Genomic DNA, 21,497 nt, shown 5'->3' with positions numbered 1-21,497 from the left:
GCCAAAATAAATAAATAAATAAATAGACAAAGATCTCCATCTTCTGGTTGACTCCCCAATTTGCCATGACAGCCAGGGTTGGGCCAAGCTAAAACCAGGAGCCAGGAGTTTCATCTGTATCTCCTGCGTGGTTGGCAGGGACCCAAGCACTTGGGTCATCCTTCTCTGCTTTCCCTGGGCTCATTGGTGGGGAGCTGCATTGGAAGTGGAGTAGCCAAAACTCAAACAGGTGCCCATATGAGATGCTGGCAGGGCAGATAGCGGTTTAACCCACTGGACTACAGTGCTGGCCCAAGGATCATCAGCTTTTAATGCAAATTTTTATTTTTTATTCTGTTATCATATGATGATATTTTTAAAACTAAGAATGTTAAACCAAAGTGGATTTGAAGTATATTACTTGGAAACTGTGAATATAAAAGAAAATCATATGATATATAATCTTTAGAAGAAAACATTTCAGTTATATTTTGACAATCATTATTTCCAATGCATTTGCCTGGGTAGTTAGGTGGTTGGGGAATGTTGGCTAATAAGATGCCTTTTAAAAATATTTTAATACATATGTGTGTGTCTGTGCATATATTTAGAGGTTTATTTATTTGCAAGGTGGTGTGACAGAGAGTGACCTTCCACCAGCTGCTTCACTCCCCAAATGCCCACAACTACTTGGGTCAGAAGCCAGGAACTCTATTTGGGTCTCCCACATGGGTAGCAGGGACCTAAGCACTTGGGCCATTATGTGCTGTTTCCCAAACCTAGTAGCAGGAAGCTGGATTAGGAAGGTAGAGTAGCTGTGACTCAAATCAGGTGCTGCTGTATGGAATGTGGGCATCATAAGAGGCAACTTAACCTACTGTGCCATAGTACCCACCTGAAGGTATCCTTTTTTTTAAACTCAGATTTTTTTTCCGAGACTTACTATTTTGGATTCTCATTACTTTTCTACATGTTAGTGAAATAAGGAACTAGATCGAAAGGAAACTCTTTTCATATTCTGACACAATGCTTTTTTTTTTTCTCTTTTCTTCAAAATTAAAGTTTCTGCCTTTCTCTTTCATTTTGCTACCAATTTTTTTCCCAAAGAAACCTTCTATTTAGTGAAAATTTTATAAGTAAAACTTGTGGAATATAGTGATTCTTTTTTTTTCTTTTTATTATTTAATAAATGTGAATTTACAAAGTGTAACTTTTGTATTGTTGTGGCTTCCCCCCACAACCTCCCTCCCTCCTGCGGCCCTCCCCTCTCCCATCCCGCCCTTCATCGAGTTTCATTTTCAATTACCTTCATATACAGAAGATCAACTTAGTATGTACTAAGCAAGGATTTCAACTGGCTGCCCTCACACAACTGCACAAGGTATAGGGTATTGTTCGACTAGTAGTGTTGTTTTTAAGTTTCATAGTAATGCACATTAAGGACAGAGATCCTACATGGGGAGCATGTGCCCACTGACTCCCGTTGTTGATTTAACTATTGCACTCTTATTTATGGCGTCAGCAATCACCCGAGGCTCTTGCCATGAGCTGTCTAGGCTATGAAGCCCCTTGAGTTCACCAACTCTGAAGTTGTTTAGTCAAGGCCATATCACAGGGAATATAGTGATTCTTCCCATCATACCTGCCTTCCCACCCACACCCCCACCCCACCTCCTCCTCCCCTCTCCCATTCCCAGTCCCATTCTCTATTAAGGGGGGAAAAAAACTGTTCCTCAACAGTCAAGACAAGGGCTGTTCAAGTGTTGTTTCTTAGTGTCAATTTCACTTCTACAGATTTCATTTTAGGTGCTCTATTAGTTATCACAGATCAGGGAGAATATATGGTATTTGTCCCCTTGGGACTGACTTACTTCACTAAGTATAATGTTTTTCAGATTCATTCCTTTGTGTTGCAAATGCCTTAATTTCATTTTTTTCTGCTGTGCAGTATTCCATAGAGCACATATTCCATAATTTCTTTATCCAGTCTTCAGTTGACAGGCATTTAGGTGAATTTCATGTCTTAGCTATTGTGAATTGAGCTGCAGTAAACATGGGTGTGCAGATAACTATTATATTTTCTGATTTCTTTCCCTTGGGTAAATTCCCAGGAGTGGGATGGCTGGGTCATATAGTAGGTCTATATTCAGATTTCTGAGATATCTCCAAACTGATTCCCATAGTGGTTTTACCAGTTTACATTTCTACCAACAGTGCATTAGGATACCTTTTCCCCCACATCCTCACCAGCATTTGTTGTGTGTGGATTTCTGTATGCGAGCCATTCTAAGTGGGGTGAGGGGAAACCTCATTGTGGCTTTGATTTGCATTTCCCTGATGGCTATTGATCCTGAGCATTTTTTTCATGTGTCTTTTGGCCATTTGGATTTCTTCTTTTGAAAAATGTCTGTTTAAGTCCTTTGCCCATTTCTTCACTAGGTTGTTTGTTTTGTTGTTGTGGCGTTCTTCATCTCTTTATATATTCTGGTTATTAATCCTTTATCAATTACATTGTTTGCAAATTATTTCTCCCATTCTGTAGGTTGCCTCTTCACTTTTCCTGAGTGTTTCTTTTGCAGTACTGAAGCTTCTCAATTTGATGTAATCCTATTTGTTGATTTTGGCTTTGATTGCTTGTGCCTTTGGGGTCTTTTCCAAGAACTCTTTGCCTATGCCAATGTCTTGCAGGGTTTCCCCAGTGTTCTCTAGTAATTTGATGGTATCAAGTCATAGATTTAGGTCTTTAAACCATTTTGAATGGATTTTTGTGTAAGGTGTAAGATAGGGGTCGGGGCCGGCGCCATGGCTCACTTGGTTAATCCTCCACCTGCAGTGCCAGCATCCCATATGGGTGCCAGGTTCTAGTCCTGGTTGCTCCTCTTCCAGTCCAGCTCTCTGCTGTGGCCTGGGAGGGCAGTGGAGAATGGCCCAGGTGCTTGGGCCCCTGCACCCGCGTGGGAGACCAGGAGAAACACCTGGCTCCTGCCATCGGATCAGCACAGTGCCAGCCAAAGTGGCTATTTGGGGAGCGAACCAATGGAAGGAAGACCCTTCTCTCTGTCTCTCTCTCTCACTCTCTATAACTACCTGTCAAATAAAAAAAAAAAATAGGGTTCCATATACTCCTGCATGTGGAAATCCAGACTGTCCTTGCTCCAGGGATTGGTTTTATCTCCTTGGTCAAATATAAGTTGGTTGTAAATGGTTGGATTGATTTCTGGCATTTCTATTCTGTTCCATTGATCTGTCCATCTGTTTTTGTACCAGTTCCAAGCTGTTTTAATTATAACTGCCTTGTAATATGTTTTGAAACCTGGTATTGTGATGCCTCCGGCTTTGTTTTTGTTGTATAAGATTCCTTTAGCTATTTGAGGTCTCCTGTTTCCTTATGAATTTCAACATCATTTTTTCTAGATCTGAGAAGAATGTCTTTGGTATTTTCATTAATATCACATTAAACCTGTAAATTGCTTTTGGAAGAATGGACATTTTGATGATTTTGGTTGTCCCAATCCATGGACATGGAAGATTTTTCCTTTTTTTTTTTTTTTTTTTTTTGTATCTTCTTCTATTTCTTTCTTTAATGTTTTATAATTCTCATCATAGAGATCTTTGACATCCCTGGTTAAATGTATTCCAAAGTACTTTTTTTCTTGTAGCTATTATGAATGGAATCAATCTTAGAAGTTCTTTTTCAGCCACAGCATTGTCTGTGTATACAAAGGCTATTGATTTTATATCCTCCTACTTTACCAAACTCTTCTATGAGTTCCAAGAGTCTCTTGGTGGATTCTGTTGGATCCTCTCTATATAGAATCATGTCTCTGCAAATAGGGGTAGCTTGACTTTCTCCTTCCCAATTTGAATGTTTTCGATTTCTTTTTCTTGTCTAATGGATCTGGCTAAAATTTCCACGATATTGAATAGCAATGGTGAGAGTGGACATCCCTGTCTGATTCCAGATCTTAACAGGAATGCTTCCAGTTTTGCCCCATTCAATAGGATGCTGGCCGTGGGTTTGTCACAAATTGCCTTGACTGTGTTGAGGAATGTGCTTTCTGTACCCAATTTGCTTAGACTTTTCATCATGGAAGGCTGTTGTATTTTATCAAATGCATCCTCTGCGTCTTTTGAGATGCTTTTCTTTGTTGGGAGGATCTTTATTACTGATTCAGTTTCCATCTTGGTAGTGGGTCTGTTTAGGTTTCCTGTGTCTTCATGGCTCAACTTAAGTAGGTTGTATGTGTCCAGGAATCTAGCCATTTCTTCTAGGTTTACAACCTATTTTTATTAAATGTCTCATTTGTCTTAAGATTATAAATAATACTTAAAATATTATCCATTAAGCCTCTCCCTATGATTGTTTTGTAGAATTCAGTCTTCTTGCTCAGGAAACATAAAATGTAAAGGAACCATTCAGGTGTTTTCAATGTCTATAGAGGTGTGGTCTTTTTTCAGAGAAAAGCCTCTAATTCTCTGTGTTTTTGATGTTTCTCTAGCAGATAAGAATTTATATAACAGGAATATTAGGAGTCCAGCTAAATTTATCTATACCTTTGTATAATGGCAGTTTATTTTTATGTGAGTTTTTTTTTTTTTTTTTTTTTTTGGACAGGCAGAGTTAGACACAGAGAGAGAAAGACAGAGAGACAGGTCTTCCTTCTGTTGGTTCACCCCCCAAGTGGCCGCTATGGCCGGACCGGACCTACGCCAATCTGAAGCCAGGAGCCAGGTGCTTCCTCCTGGTCTCCCATGTGGGTGCAGGGCCCAAGGACTTGGGCCATCCTCCACTGCACTCCCGGGCCACAGCAGAGAGCTGGACTGGAAGAGGAGCAACTGGGACAGAATCCGGCGCCCCGACCGAGACTAGAACCCGGGGTGCTGGCGCCGCAGGCAGAGGATTAGCCTAGTGAGCCGCAGTGCCAGCCAATGCGAGTTTTTTAATAAAGAGTCTGATTGTATAAAAATAAAGCTGTGGACTCTGAAGGCAGGCATTTGTGTACTTGGGTGTTACCATGCTGATTTTAAGCATACATAATGAAAAATGTCTTAAGAAAAAGAACCAAAGTCCTGTTTTCCTTTTTTCTTTAAGTAATTGTTATTTTCCCGGTGATCTCTAAATCAGCTTCCTTTGAAGTGGATGACAGAAATTTTCTTAGACCAAGATTTTATTGTTCTACTTGTAGTTTATAGAAGAGAAACCTAAGGCATGGAGTTTGTCATTGATGGAGCAATACTAGGTACTTCAAATAGTTCATGAGAAAATGGATCCTATGAAAAACTGTGTATGAATTTTTTTTTTCATCAGAATCTTCCATGAACTTTTGAAGTGCCCTTCTATCAGAAATAGGGCCCAAGAGAAGGTGTTTGGTGTAGCAGATAAGTGCTGCTTGGAACACAGCATGAGTGCCTAGGTGTAAGTCCTTGCTCCACTTTCAGTTCTAGCTCCCTGTGAGGAAGTGGTGATTGAGTTGGGTCCTTGTGACGCACATGGAAGACCTGGATTGAGTTCCTAGGTCCTGGCTTTGGCCCAGCCCAACTTCTCCTCTTGTGTGAGTTTGGGGAGCAAATTGACAAATGGGAAATTAATCAATCACTCTCTCATTCCCTCTCCTCTTCAAATAATAATAATAATAATAAATAGGACCCAAGCTCTTAATAGATATTTTATATAAACTTTTTCAAGCTTTCAGCACGCCTGTAAAGTATTCACTTAACTAATATTATACATTGTTCCAGGACAGTACTCCTGAGTTTTGAAAATACAAAGATGAACAGAGCATGATTTTTCCCTAGAATACTCAGTCAAGGAAGAGGTAATGGTTATGTAAACAAGTCAATGATTATTCAGAATGATGCAGTTCTGTGAACCATAGTACTGCAGCTACTTCCACGTGTGGGTATGCAGTGAAGACTTCCGTAAGAGGGTGGTTGAGCTCCTTTTTAACAATAGCCAAGAATTTTCTATGTGAAAAGGGTGGGGATGATGGAGAGTCTGGGGAGAGGAAATCTTTTTGTGAGGGAGTCATAGAAGACTGTTCTGTATGGCAAAAGGTGAGTCTTCAGTGCCTAGAACTGTGAAATATGGAAATATGATAATAACTCAGGGTAAATTGTGAAGGGCCTTATATGCCAGGCAGTTCTGGTGAGTAGTTAGAAGTATTGGCTGTGTGCTTAGCCTGTTTGTGTTACAATCTTATTTCTGTCACTGCTTAATGATAGTACATTCTGCTTAGGATTTCTCTGAGAATTACAAAGTCAGTTGGAAGTAAGCACCAGACCTGGCATATATTAAGTTAAGTGCTCAATGTGCTCAATACTATCAATTTCTGATTTTTTTTTTAATAAAAAATAAGGAGACTATGTTTTAAATGTGAGTTACAGGATCTGATTTAAGAGATGGACTGCAGGAAGTTTAGAGCAATGGCAGAAAAACCAAGGAAAAGTCTGTTAGAGAATAAAAAATGCTACAGTAGTACACTGTAAGTGAAATACATAATCTAAAATTCTTATTAAAATATTTATTTCTTTCATGTGTCCCTGTGAATGTTTCATCTCTAGTATAATACCTCTTTATAAACCAAATCATGTTCTTCCAAACATTTATTTTCAGGGCTTATAACTAAAGCTATCATATGACCAGCTACTAAAGTCTTGTGGACTCAACAGTCCGTGCTGCAGCATAAACAATATTTAAATCTCAGATGTTCTAAATTCTTGAATGCTTGTATGAAAGTTCCGCTGTAGGCTGTAAACCCCAGAATATCTGTCCCTTTGTGTGTATTCATGAAGCTAACCGGCTACACTTCTTTCCTTTCTGCTTATTCTTGGAGTATCCGTGGGAGCTGATAATACTGAGTCAGAACCCAGTAAATTTAATGCAAAGTGGGCAGGAAATGAAAAGGTTCCATGTATTTGAAATTACTTAGAACTTTGCATGGTGTTGATGTTTAGCTCACTGAATAAAATTAGAGTTGGCATATGAAAAGAAAAGAAACTTTTTTAGAAGGGAAAATTACAGCATTATGAGCAGTTATGTTATGGGGATAAACATTTAACTTTATCCCTCTGCTATTTGTGAAGTTCAGCTGAACAGCTGACTATTTTTTTAAAGATTTACTTGAAAGGCAGAGTTACAGAGAGAGAGGGAAAGACAGAGAGAAAGAGAGGTCTTCCATCTACTGGTTAACTTCCCACTGGCCACGATGGCCAGGGCTGAACCGGGACGAAGCCAGGAGCCAGGAGCTTCATCCGGGTCTCCCACATGGGTGCAGGGGCACAAGGATTTGGGCTGTCCTCCACTACCTCCCCAGGCACAATAGCAGAGAGCTGGATCAGAAGTGGAGCAACTGGGACACAAAAAAGCACCCACACGGGATGCTGGCACCCCAGGTGGCAGCTTTACCTGCTATGCCACTGCACAGGCCCCAGCTGTGTAGTTTTTAATCTGGTGTGATGTGGGAGCAAGCAGTTAGTGCCTACTGTTGTCACCTGGTCTGGGTGAGTCTATTGCAGAAGATCCTGGAGGTCTGTCCTAGTGATGCCTGAACTCTCACCTGAAAGTCAGGATGCAGAGCCAGGCTTGATTGTTCAGGGACCAATTGCCGTCTTTAAATGTGAATTTAAGTAAATATACCTCTCCCATTTAAAGAAAAAAATTCTTTTTATTTAATTATTTGAGAGAAAGAGAGAGACAGAACTCTTATCTGCCCTTTCACTCCCCAAATACCTGCAGTGGCTGGGGTTGGCCCAGGACCAAAACCAGGAACTGGTAACTCAACATGGGTGTCAGGGACCCAATTACTTGAGACTTCTGCTGCTTCCCAGGGTCTGCATTGCCTAAAAGCTGTCGCTCCCCCTCTTTGCGGAGGAACGACACAGGACCCTGCGCTGTTCTTTTGTCTGCTCGGCCCTCCCCGGGTTTGCTGCTGGTTCTTCCCTGGTTGGCTGCCGTCCTTCCACCTCCGTGGAAGGGCGGTTCCCCCTGCCACTTTCCCCACTTCCGCAGGGGAGCGGCACACCGCCGGCCGGCTCTCTCGGGGGCTGCACAGGTGTTCCTTCAGATAGATGTTCCCGGTGCATGTTGTCTCTCTCCTCCTTTATAGTCCTCTTCCACCAATCCCAACTCTGCTACCCACACGCCAAGTACGCTGCTCTCCTCCAATCAGGAGCAGGTCCTGCAGCTTGTTGGTTGAACTGGAGGCAGCTGTGTAGAAGCTGTTACTCCCTTCTCAGCGCCATATTGTGGGAAAGCAGATGCATAGAATAAGTCTTAATTCGAGTAACAGTCTAGTCCGAGTTGCTCCCCACAAAAGCTAGAGTTCAGATGGAGCCGGAAGTCAAACTCATACTCTGATATGGGAGGCAGATGTCTCAACCGTTATGCTAAGTGCACATTTCTTCCCTCACTAATTTTTGTAGTGAATTAATCCCTCTCCCCTTTACCTTTTTAAAATTTTTAATTTGAGAGACACAGAAAGAGACAGACAGCTCTCATCCACTGGTCCATTCCCCCAGATGCCTGCAGTGTTAGGGATGGGCCAGGCTGAACCAGGAACTCAATCTGGGTCTCCCATGTGGGTGCTGGAGCCATCTGACCTGCTACCTTCCAGGGTCTGCATTAGCAGGAAGCTGGAATTGGGAACTAGAGCTGACAGTCCAACCCGGGTCCCACTATGGAATGTGGGTACCTAAACAGCACCTTAACCATCAAGCCAAACACCTGCTCCCCTCCCCCCTTTGCCTTTAACTTGCAAAACTAGGACATTCCCATTTTTTAGTAACTTTGGTTCCACCAGACACTACCAATTTAATTTGTCTTTGAAACTTCTTCCAGTGCCCCAGGTTCTTCAAAGCTGCACAGCATTCATTGAGAGATATGGCATCGTGGATGGAATATATCGTCTCTCTGGCGTTGCCTCCAATATCCAGAGACTACGGTACAGACGTTTTCATTTGCATTCCTGTTTCACTTACTAAAATGAAGTTATTTCAGAATTTAGTCATTTATTCTGATAACTATAATTTGCAGTAAAATAGTTTAGATGAAATAGGAAGTACTAGCCATATTATTCTCTGTGCATGTTTTTCTAAGTGGCATGACTTCATCTATAGTATCAGAACCAGACTGTAACCTCTGCAGAACCTGTTTTTTGTTTTTCACGATGTATGAAGATTTTAGCAAGTTGAATCTGAACCCATGACAACCATGAGAGGTGAAATTTACATTATAATGAATTTTCCTTTAGTTTTTATTGAAATTGTTAGGAGCCAAAGCTTTTCTAATCTCCTTTAACTCGAAGTCTTCAGTGTCTCTCAAGTGTGCATGGCTACCTATTCTGTATCCTCCCCAGGATCTTCTCTGAGCCACTAGCAATAGAAATCTTTCCTTAGTCATCCTCTTGGATTCTAGTCCATTCCTAATACGCTGTTATACTTTCTTTTTTTTTCCCATGATGGTGCATGGTGACTGCCATTCTCTAGGAATTTTAATAATTTCATTGACCTGAGAGTTCATCTCTGTTCTCAAGAATACGTGTTTGGAAACACTTAAATTGGTTCTTGTCCTAAAGACAGTTTCTATCTAGTTTCAGACGCAGGAAGCCTTATGTTCAGACACATGTTAGTTATCTGTGTAGAGGGTTAAGGGCTCTCATACACGTGGGCTACTATTAACTAGCCTCCTTGAGAGAGAATTTCACTTCATCTGCCTTTGTAGTTCAAGCACAACTGTCCTTTTACTCTAGTACTATTAAAATTTGATGTTAGCTGGGAATTGCTTCTTATCGCTTCTGACTTCCTTATCCTGCTTTAGTAAAGCATACCTGTGCTATACAGCTTGTGTCTGTAGAATTTCTATACATCCATATGGACCCAGTTGCCACTCAACCATAGTTTCTGGAATTGCCAAAATATTAGATATGCAAACTATTGGAAATTAGGAATCCTGATTTAAATCAGTGTGTTATAAGAGCTGCTTATTCATATGGGTTTTATGAGTTATTTTCCATTTAATATTAAAGTCATGCCCTTAATTTCTGTATAGAAAGATACCTGTCTTATGAAAAAACATCCAGTGACTGCTAAAGCACAGATATAATGTGTATGAAATATAATAACTTGGGGAAAAAAACAGCAACTTACTGAGGTAGAGGTGAACACTTTGGGACTTTCTGTTTTTAAGTCATGTACTTAGTTTCTTTCAGTAAAAATCATGTTATTTTTGTCTTCTTCTGTCTGTGTTAGTCATGAATTTGACTCTGAGCATGTCCCCGACCTGACAAAAGAGCCATATGTCCAAGACATCCACTCTGTGGGCTCTCTCTGCAAGCTGTACTTCCGAGAGCTCCCAAACCCTCTGCTCACCTACCAGCTGTATGAGAAATTTTCTGTGAGTACAAGTCATTCTGAACCAGGTTCTTTGTGAAGTTTTGCTGCAATTTTGTTCAAAACATGTAAAAATTATTTTGGTTATATGTAAGAAGTAGTTCTGTGACTAAAATGACTCCGTGAAAAAAAACATTATGGTTAACTAGACTAGTTTTTGCTGTTTTCACATTGTCATCCTTTTAGTTTCTGACTTTGAGCCATTAATCTTATCACCCTTATCTTACCTACAAGCTTTTTAAAAAACTGTATTTGAAAAGATGTTGTTGTTTCCATCACATAAAGGTGATTTATTTCCCTGATCCTGTGTTGTGCTTCCTTGCTATTTATCATCAGAGAGTAAAGAGTTAAGCTGAGTGAAAACTGAATTGAAAGTGAAGAACTTTTGTTTTTACCCACAAAACCTACTAGTTTATCTTGCATTGTGACTGTTACAGGATGCCGTTTCTGCAGCAACAGATGAAGAAAGGCTGATAAAAATTCATGATGTCATCCAGCAGCTCCCCCCGCCACACTACAGGTAAACTGTGTGTTGGAGTTAGAGGTAAAAAGGTAAAAGTAAAAAGGTAAAAAAGTTAGAGGTCAAAGTCAGCTCATATGTAAAAGTGGTTTTTCCTTTGAGTTTGTGGTTCTGACTCATTAAAGCTCCATTTTTCTGGAATGAGTTGTATTCATAAATAGGTCCATTCATATCTGTTTGTTTGCTTTGTATCTCCAGGGCCTGACATTGTGCTTAGCATCCAGTAGGTACTTAGGAAATGTTGTGTAAATGACTGAATACAGGAAAAAAGGAACGAATGAATGCTAAGTCTGGAATTTCTATTTTAGATTTTGTATTAGTTTTATAGTTGTTACTACTTTTCAGAAATTTTTACTTATTTACTTTTTAAAACCCAGTTTAATTTTTATCTTTGGACTCTCAGAAATATTTTTGTTTGTGTCTGAGAAGACCAGAATAAAACTGAAGCTATTTTGCTAGTGAGAGAAAGAAAACAGTAGAAACTTTGAAGTATAAAGAAGCAAAATATACATTTTAAAAATTCAGTTATTGGCAAAAAAAGCTAAATTTAGCAAAATATTTTGGTAATAAAAAGTAATTTGGTATTGTTTTTCAAGATGACTTTGATTATATATATTTTAAATCTCAGCACTAAATCAACAGTAATTATTTTAGAAGATTCATTTATTTAATTGAAAGGCAGAGTTATAGAGAGAGAGAGGGAGAGAAAGTGGGAGAGGTCCTCCAACTGCTGATTCACTTCCCAGTTGGCTGCAATGGCCAGGGCTGAGCCAGGCAAAGCCAGGATCCAGGAGCTTCATGCAATTCTCCCACATCTTGGACCATCTTCCGCTGCTTTTCACAGGTCATGAGCAGGGAGCTGGATTGGAAGTGGAGCAGCTGGGACTAGAACCGGCACCCATATGGGATACCAGTATCACAGGCAGTGGCTTTACCCCTTACACCACAATGCCAGTGCCAACACTAACATTTTTTAACCAGTACTAAAAATTAGCATACTATTCAGTCAGCTTTGTTGATATAAATGCATGATAGTTTGAGGGTAACAGCATAATCACATTGTACTACTTACTAATGGAGCCTGTCTTAAGAGGAGTGTGATGTAATCGAAGGACTCATGAGAGAATGAAAAAGAAAAACTCAAAGGAAATTAAGAGTTTTTGTGATGTAAACACAAAGAAATTGAGATATTTAGGCCTGAAAAGGAAGGCTCAGGAGGCAAATCTGATCAAAGACAGTTATTGGAACAATACCTTTAAGGGCCAAGATTACTAACTGATCAGAACAACTGAGTTCAATATAAAGAACATTAAATTTGATTGATGGACCTGAGTTTGAATTGCCAAACAAACTGTGTGACTTATCAACGCATCAGTCTTCCTATCTGTCAGCAGGATACAAGTAATGCCTTCTTAGGATGTTTTTAAGTGATAAAATCTGTGAGTGAGCCTGGCCTTTACTTTTAAAAAAATAAATAAAGCATAGCAACACAGATGATTCAAGTTAAGCCAATGCCTCTTGACTTGGAAAAAAATATTTTTTAAAGGTTTATTTATTTATTTGAGAGAGAGAGAGAGAAGAAAGAGAAAGGTCTTCCATCTGCTGGTTCACTCCCCAAATGGCTACAATGGTCAGGGCTGGGGCCAGCCTGAAGCCCAGAGCCAGGAGCTTCAGCCAGGTCTCCCATATGGGTGACAGGCCCAGATACTTGGGCCATCCTCCACTGCTTTCCTAGACCATTAGCAGGGAGCTGGGTCGGAAGTAGAGCAGCTGGGACTCGAACCAACACCCATATGGGTTGCTGGCATTGCAGGTGGTGGCTTTAACCGCTATGCTATAGTGCTGGCCCCTTGACTTGAAAATTGTGTATGAAGGATGATATAAATACCTATTTCCTGCACACTGAGAGGAAACTAGCAATATGACGAACGTACAGGGTTTTGGAAGTCAAGCCGCATGCAAAGCTCCACACTTCTTCATACCCAACTTCTCTGCCAATTCTTAGTTCTGGAGTTGATGCCCTGTTTTTAAATAGCATGTTTATGTTTGCAGCTCTTCAGTTTTTACTTTTTTATACTATTTTTGCTTTCCTTTTATGGTAAATCAAGATTTAACTCTCTGATAGCCTCTTCTCCCCGGTATCATCTTCAGAGTCTAGTTATTTATCTAGTCTAGTTATCGCCATTTGGGCTTAAATTCACAGCCCCTGCTAATAATGTACTAGGATTGTATTTCCTTTCTGGTACAACTTGTTGTGTCTGCTGGAGAGCTTTGTGGCTTGCTGGGTGTCTGTTCGTCGCTAGCTTACCCACCAGACGCTGGCAGAACTACTGACGTTCTGTCGGTGTGTGCAGCCATGGCAAGCAGCTTTTCACCTCTTATTTTTCTTCTTCCTTTTTTTTTAACTTTTATTTAATGAATATAAATTTCCAAGTACAGCTTATGGATTACAATGGCTTCCCCCCAATAACGTCCCTCCCACCCGCAACCCTCCCCCTTCCCACTCTCTCTCCCGTTCCATTCACATCAAGATTCATTTTCGATTCTCTTTATATACAGAAGATCAGTTTAGCATACATTAAGTAAAGATTTCAACAGTTTGCTCCCACACAGAAACATAAAGTGAAAAATACTGTTTGAGTACTAGTTATAGCATTAAATCTCAATGTACAGCACACTAAGGACAGAGATCCTACATGAGGAGTAAGTGCACAGTGACTCCTGTTGTTGACTTAACAAATTGACACTCTTGTTTATGGCCTCAGTAATCACCCTAGGCTCTTGTCATGAGTTTCCAAGGCTATGGAAGCCCCCTGAGTTCACCGACTCTGATCATATTTAGACAAGGCCATGGTCAAAGTGGAAGTTCTCTCCTCCCTTCAGAGAAAGGTACCTCCTTCTTTGATGACCTGTTCTTTCCACTGGGATCTCACTCGTGGAGATCTTTCATTTAGGTCCCCCACCCCCCGAATGTCTTGGCTTTCCATGCCTGAAATACTCTCATGGGCTTTTCAGCTGGATCCACATGCCTTAAGGGCTAATTCTGAGGCCAGAGTGCTGTTTAGGACATCTGCCATTCTATGGGTCTGCTGTGTATCTCACTTTCCATGTTGGATCGTTCTCTCCCTTTTTTATTCTATCAGATCGTTCTCTCCCTTTTTTATTCTATCAGCTAGTATTTGCAGACACTAGTCTTGTTTATGTGATCCCTTTGGTTCTTAGTCATATCATTATGATCAATTGTGAACAGAAATTGATCACTTGGACTAGTGAGATGGCATTGGTACATGCCACCTTGATGGGATTGAATTGGAATCCCCTGGTATGTTTCTAACTCTACCGTTTGAGGTAAGTCAGCTTGAACATGTCCCGAATTACACATCTCTTCCCTCTCATTCCCACTCTTATATTTAACAGCGATCACTTTTCAGTTAAGTTTCAACACTTGAGAATAATTGTGTATTGATTACAGTATTCAACCAAAAGTATTAAGTAGAACAAACAAAAAAAAAATACTAAGAGGGATAACATACTAAGTTGTTCATCAACAGTCAGGGTGAGGGCTGATCAAGATACCGTTTCTCATAGTGTTCATTTCACTTCAACAGGTTTCCTTTTTGGTGCTCAGTTAGTTGTCACCTATCAGGGAGAACATGTGGTAAACATCATTCCAGCACCTTTTGTCCCCTGCGTCAGTGAGACTCAAAGTTCTCTAGATCTGCAGTGACCCTGTCAAGCCCCACCCTGCCCTTTGGCTGACCACTCCCTTCACCTCCTTCATGAGACAGAACCTTTCTTTTCTGTGTCTCCTGTCACCTTCCTTGTTTTTACTCCCAGTTTTTGTAGTTTAAATCCTGAGAAAAGCTTTAAGAGGTAAATTTTTAAAGATCTTGATACCTGAAAATACTTATTCTATTGCGTGTAATTGAAAGTTAGCTATATCAATTTAGTGTATAAGTAATTTTTTGCCTCATAATTTTGAAAGCATCTACCAAAAACTGCTACAGCGAAGTCTGGTCCTAATGTGTGTCACTTTTTGGGATGACCTGTCTTCTTTTGTTTCTGTGCTTTCTAGAGGCTTGCAGATTCAGAACATAACCTGCTTGGTCAGTGCTCACCTTGACATATCTTACATAGAGATTATTTTTAATTCTTTGCTTTGGACAGTTCGTGGGTCTTTTCTAGGTGGACACTCAAGTTTTTCAGCTCTGGGAGATTTTCTTGTATTATTTTGTTGATGGTGCTCATTACAATTTAATCCCGATCTTTTATTCTCTTTCTGGCATTGTTTTAACTCTTGAACCAACCCTTTTATTTCCTCACCTTCCCTTTGTCAGTTTCTACCTATGGATTTTTCTCCAGTTCTTCTGTTTTTTTTTTTTTTTTTTTTAAACATTTATTTATGGAGCCAACACTGTGGCAATGTGTGTGGGGCCACCACTTGTAGCACCAATATTCCCATATGAGTCCTGGATGCTCCACGTTCAATCCAGGTCTCTGCTAATGCACCTGGGAAGGCAGTGGAGGGATGGCCTAAATGCTTGATCCTCTGCACCCACGTGGGAGAGCTGGATGAAGCTCCTGGCTCCTGGCTTTGGCCTGGCTTAGCCCCGACTGTTGTAGTCGTATGAGGAATAATCCAGCAGATGAAACACCTCTCTCTCTGTTTCTCCCTCTCTGTCTATAACTCTGCCTTTCAAATGAATAAATAAATCTTTAAAAAATTTAAAAATTAGGGGCCAGTGCTGTGGCTCAGTAGGTTGGTTAATCCTCTGCCTGCAGTGCCAGCATCCCATGTGGGTGCTGGTTCTAGTCTCGGCTGTTCATCTTCCCATCCAGCTCTCTGTTATGGCCTAGGATAGCAGTAGAAGATGGCCCAAGCTCTTGGGCCCCTGCACCCACATAGGAGACCCGGAAGAAGCTCCTGGCTCCTGGCTTCAGATCGGTGCAGCTCCGGCTGTTGCAACTATTGACGAGTGAACCAGTGGACAGAAGACCTTTCTCTCTATCTCTCTCTCCCACTGTCTGTAACTCTGCCTCTTAAATAAATAAATAAAATCTTGAAACATTTTTAAAATTATTTATAATTAGATGGGTGAATGAAACAGCTATATTTGATTGTTTTCATTTGCATTTCTTCTTTTAAGATTTATTAATTTTTTATTTGAAGGGCAGAGTGACAGAGAACTTCCATCCACTGGTTCACTGCCCAGATGGCAACAGTGGGACTCCAAATGGCACACTGGGGTATGGAATGCAGGGGTCAGAAGCAGCAGTTTAACCTGCTGCACCACAGTGCCTGGCCCCTAATTTGCATTCCCTACAAAATACCTTTCTAAAGACCTTTGATCTCTCTTTTCCTTTATCTGTCACTCCAATAATAAGTTTTATGTTTTTTTTTTTTCCTTTCTTCAAAAAAAGTATTTAGTTACTTATTTGAAAGGCAGAGTCACAGAGGCAGGGATAGGAAGGAGAGACAGATCTTCCATCCACTCCCATCCCAAATGTCCTCAGTAGCTGGAGCTGGGCCAGTCTGAAGCCAGGAGCTTCTTCTGGGTCTCTCATGTGGGCACAGGGGCCCAAGGACTTGGCCATTTTCCTATGCTTTCCTAGGCCATAGCAGGGAGCTGGATTGGAAGTGGAGCAGCTGGGGCTCGATCCAGTGCCCATATGGGATGCCGGTGCCGCAGGCAGTGGCTTTACCTGATATGCCACAGCACCGGCCCCTTTATGTTGTTTTCTAAACACATTTCTCAAGCTTTCTACCTCTACATGGTCCCAGGTCAATGGCACTTGTCTCTCTGCCTCCCTTTCCTTATTGAACTGTGTCCAGGAGGGACAGAGAAGCACTGTAGGGCAGACAGAGTAGTCGCTCTTGAATGGGCAGGGACTTCGCAGCCATGCTGATGTTGATCTGAATCCCAACACTGGCACTACTCGTCTGTGTGACCTTCAGTAAGCTGTTACTTCCTCCTTTACAGGAGGGAGGTGATTCTGTTCTTCCTAAGGTTATCGTGAGAATTAAATTAGACCCCTGTAAAAAAAAGCCTAGTATAACTGTTATCTTCTCCTGTTCCTGTTGGGCCCATCTGAATCATTGTGGCTCATATAGAGACCATAATTTAACTTGCAATACTGTTTGAAATCATGAATCTTTTATTTCCTTCTCATTTGTTGTCTTTAGTAATTTTAATTCCTTTATAGTTAGGTAGGGACACTTTGAGACAAGGTTACTAATAGGTAATATGTGTGTGTGTGTGTGTGTGTGTGTGGTTTTCATCTGGTTTAATTTATATTTAAGCTGATGTTCTTTTTTCAAAAATACTCTGTTGCTTAATCTCAATATATTTGGAATTGTTTAAATAAAGCAAATAATGAATGGACAAGATAAACTAGAGTATCAGGATTTCAGGTAGGGTCTTTATTCCAAAAATGTATTTTTAATTCAAATATTATTTTAAAGGTTTTTAGGCTTGTAAAATACTACTGTTTTCTTGAATAGAAGAACTGTTCAAATCCTTTCCTATTCTGCTGCTGCAAGTAGGAAAGTATAACTTCAAAATATCATTTGGTTATAAAACTAGCTTTTGTGGAGGATTCGCATCTCACAGTAGGCCGTAAAAAACAATTAGTAGGATTTGAATAGGCTCATTTTTCATTTTGCTCTTGAAAACTTATAAATAGGTGGGCTCTCATGGTCTGTGTTGCTACATGATGTTTCTTTCATCTTCCAGAACACTGGAGTTCCTGATGAGACATTTGTCTCTTCTGGCTGACTACTGCTCCATCACAAATATGCATGCCAAAAACCTAGCAATTGTTTGGGCTCCAAACTTGCTAAGGTAATTTATATTTGACTTAATGACCTTTAGAAAAACCGATTATATTAAATAAAAGTCTTAGTTCATCAGTATTCCTTAAGGAAAAATTTTAAAAGTAGAACAAATATTTTTTATTGGTATCTCCCTAAAATAGGCGACTGGGGTTTAGTTAAGGAATTGTAAAAGTACGATCTCTTCCTCTGGCCTGGCTTTGATGTGATCATGGAGACAGACTGTTCTTCAAGACTGCTGTCTTGGCCTCTGATGGGAATGTTGTTTACCTCCCAGGTCGAAGCAGATAGAATCTGCCTGCTTCAGCGGAACAGCGGCCTTCATGGAAGTGAGGATTCAGTCTGTGGTTGTTGAGTTCATCCTCAATCACGTGGATGTGCTCTTCAGTGGCAAAATCAGTGCAGTCATGCAGGAAGGGGCAGGTAAGGCCCGAGGGACTTGGTCCACTGGCGGGGACACAGAGCTGAGCTTTTAGGAATGGAAGACTAGGTATTTCTTAACTTGATTAAAAAAGATACTTTTTTTGTTAGAAGGCAGCCAGTTTATATCTGTCTTCCAGAATGAACATTTGACAGTTAATTTTGTGTGTTTATAGTAAGTACTACGTACTAGACCCACTGTGGGCAAAGTTCATGACACATTAAAAAAAACACCCTGTCACCTATTATTGATGTATATAGAAGTATAATATGGAGCAGAAGAAGAAAAATTCCTTCCAAAACTAAAAATATTTGAGTGCTATCCTTTCCTGGTAATTTTTAAGAATGGGAAATAGTTAAATTATTAAAAATTACATATATGGTTATGCCTCACTGTTAACACGACTTGGTATGTCACCTTCTATTTCTCACTCAGTATAAAGCATTATAGCTGTGCTATTTAAAAAACTTGAAGAAAATTAGAGACAACACCAAGAGCTAGATGGATGGGGAGACAGGCAGAAAGACAGGTGTTCACACAAAGCTGAGTCTTCACCGCTTGCCTTCTCTTTTGAAGCTTCTCTATCAAGGCCCAAGTCCCTGCTGGTGTCCTCCCCGTCCACTAAGCTGTTGACATTGGAGGAAGCCCAGGCGCGGACACAAGCTCAGGTCAATTCTCCAATTGTGACTGAAAATAAATACATTGAAGTTGGAGAAGGACCTGCAGCACTTCAGGGAAAATTTCATACCATAATTGAGTTCCCACTGGAAAGGTAAATTTCATTAAATCCTATTTAAGATCTGGTTTTCTTCGCTGTGTAATATTTTTGTTTTCCTATTTTGTGTATTAGTATTTTCTTTAAAGATTTATTTATTTATTTGAAAGGCAGAATGACAGCAGCAGGGGCAGCGGGAGGAGGGAGGAGAAAAGGAAAGATCTTCTACCTGCTGGTTCAGTCCCCAGATGGCCAGCAGGCAGGAACTCCATTCTGGACTCCCAGGTGGTTGACAGGGGTTCAAGCACTCTGGCCATCATCCACCACTTTCCCAGGCACATCAGCAAGGAACTGGACCAGCAGTAGAGCATCCAGGACTCAAACTGGCTTATTCTACTATGTTATAATGCTAGCTCCTGTGTTTTGGTATTACTATATAATTTTTTAAATTTATTTATTTCAGAGGTAGAGTTATAGACAGTGAGGGAAAAACAGAGAGAAAGGTCTTCCGTCCGTTGGTTCACTCCCCAAATGGCCACAAAGGCTGGAGCTACACTGGTCCAAAGCCAGGAGCCGGGTGCTTCTTCCCTGTCTCCCATGTGGATACAGCGGCCCAAGGACTTGGGCCATCTTCCACTGCTTTCCCAGGCCACAGCAGAGAGCTGGATCGGAAGAGAAGCAGCCGGGACTCAAACCAGCGCCCATATGGGATGCTGGCACCACAGGCAGAGGATTAACCTACTGCACCATGGCTCCGGCCCCTGGTATTACTATATTAAATTCTGGGCCATTCCCAAGAAAACCTGTTCATTTGAATATACATAATACTTAACCCTTCCTCAGGAGTGACACTAGGATTTTTAGCAAAGCATTATAACATTGTGTGATTTTTGAAAAGAAAAAAGTCAATTATACAGGGAAAATAGCTAGGAAAAATTAAGAACTTCCACTATGTGTGCTTGATTTTTCTCTGTGAGACATGCTTTGAGGTTTATTCCGAAATTAGTTGTATTGGAACAGATTATTCAGAAGGTAATGAACGGACAGTGACTCGTGGGCCATTGATTCCACATTAAGACTCCCAGCAGCAGCAGAAGCAGCACCTGGTGATTCTGTGAAGGCAAATCCTCGTCTACCCCAGACCCACTGAATCAAAAACTCTGGGAGTGGGGCCCAGCCAGTCAGTCTTTCCTCCAGCTTCTCCAGGCCATTCTGGTGTGTGCTAACCTTTGAAAACCACTGCAGGGGTAGGCACTCTCTCAGTGTCCCTTCCGGCTCTGAAATTCTCCATTTCTCTGAAGAAATGATGATACCATAGTTTCTCTGTCTTCTTTACAAGGTTATTGTGGGAAGACTCGGATGTAAGAATTAGTTTGATGTCTCTGCTACTCCCTTGGCTATTAGAAATCAATGAAGTATTCTACTTTCCTGGACTGGGTCATACTAATAAAACCTTTGAATTTCTTCTTTGCATATTTTAGTATACTCCTCTAACTTCCAGTCAACTTCCCATGACTAAAAATGTTCTGACAGCAAAAACGTGGAGCATAGTCTTCTACTTATTTGTCATTCCAGCTTTGTCTTCACATTTTGGTTTTATATTTTATCTCCATAATTTACTCATAGACTGTTTTTAAGTTTTATTTTGTGCTTAGATACCTCTCTCTCTCTCTCTCTCTCTTTCAACTTTATTTCTTTACTTTAAAAAGCAGAAAGAGATGCACAGAATTCCCACGTGCTGGTTCACTCCCCAGATGCCCACAATGGCTGCTCCTAGGCTAGGCCATAGCTGGGAACTGGGAACTCAATCCAGATCTCCCATCTGGGTGGGGAAGACCCAACTACTTGGGCTGTTACTTGCTGCCTCCCAGGATGTACACTAGTAAGAAGCTAGAATTAGAAGTGGAGCTGGGACTTGAACCCAGGCACTCCAGTATGTGATACAGGTAATGTAGATATCCTTACTGAAGTCATAACAGCCAGGCCAAACACTTGCTGCCGTCAATTCTCTTCATAAAGTAGTAGTTAAAGAGAGTTGGTGTTGGAATGTAAACAGACCTGGCATTTAGTAGTTCATAATGTTAGAGTAGTTATTTCAATTTCTTACTGTTTTATTAATTTTTTGATTTTAAGTTTTTGGCAGGTTTAGTGTACTTTGTTAGATACAATTCTGAGAACATAATGATATTCTCGGCCTCTCTCCCTTCCAGCCTCCCTCCTTCTCCCTTTCTTTTTTTTTTAGTTTTTGAGATAACATCTTTTAAATTTACATTACAGTAAAAAGGCTTAATACTTCACCAAATAAGAAGTTTAACAAGTAAAAAACCAAAAGACCTAGTTTAGTGGGGATATAGAAAATGGCTATAAACAATAATTGAATGGAAAAAATGACCATTTGACCATATACAGTAAATCTGAAAGCAATCACAGATGATTAAAACTGTAGTAGTATAACATTCTTAACCATTGGTTTCACGAAGGTAGAAAACAAAGTTTTACAAAAGTATTTGCAGCAGTAAGCTGTAAAATGAGGATAATTGTACCTGCCTCATGTGGTTCTTTCTGATTCAAGGGTTTACATGTGTAAGGCAGTTAGCACCGTGTCTGGCATTAGTGTGTGATACTTGCTATTCTTTTCTTTTCT

General features: G+C 40.5%; 1 protein-coding gene across 6 annotated transcripts in view; it reads left to right on the top strand.

Moving 5' to 3' along the window:
• ARHGAP32 (Rho GTPase activating protein 32) overlaps nucleotides 1-21,497 on the top strand; it is a 318,668-nt gene that overhangs the window by 281,469 nt on the left and 15,702 nt on the right. For all 6 annotated transcript variants that reach the window (XM_070048333.1, XM_070048334.1, XM_070048328.1 and 3 more), the window contains 6 exons: nucleotides 8,816-8,918; nucleotides 10,225-10,369; nucleotides 10,803-10,885; nucleotides 17,620-17,727; nucleotides 17,995-18,140; nucleotides 18,715-18,910. In XM_070048333.1, the coding sequence (XP_069904434.1) occupies nucleotides 8,816-8,918; nucleotides 10,225-10,369; nucleotides 10,803-10,885; nucleotides 17,620-17,727; nucleotides 17,995-18,140; nucleotides 18,715-18,910 (781 nt within the window). The remainder of the gene's footprint in view (nucleotides 1-8,815; nucleotides 8,919-10,224; nucleotides 10,370-10,802; nucleotides 10,886-17,619; nucleotides 17,728-17,994; nucleotides 18,141-18,714; nucleotides 18,911-21,497) is intronic.

The sequence above is a fragment of the Oryctolagus cuniculus genome, chromosome 1 (assembly GCF_964237555.1).
Source record: "Oryctolagus cuniculus chromosome 1, mOryCun1.1, whole genome shotgun sequence".
Classification (NCBI taxonomy): Eukaryota; Metazoa; Chordata; class Mammalia; order Lagomorpha; family Leporidae; genus Oryctolagus; species Oryctolagus cuniculus.
This window is presented reverse-complemented; position numbering and strand designations above follow the sequence as displayed.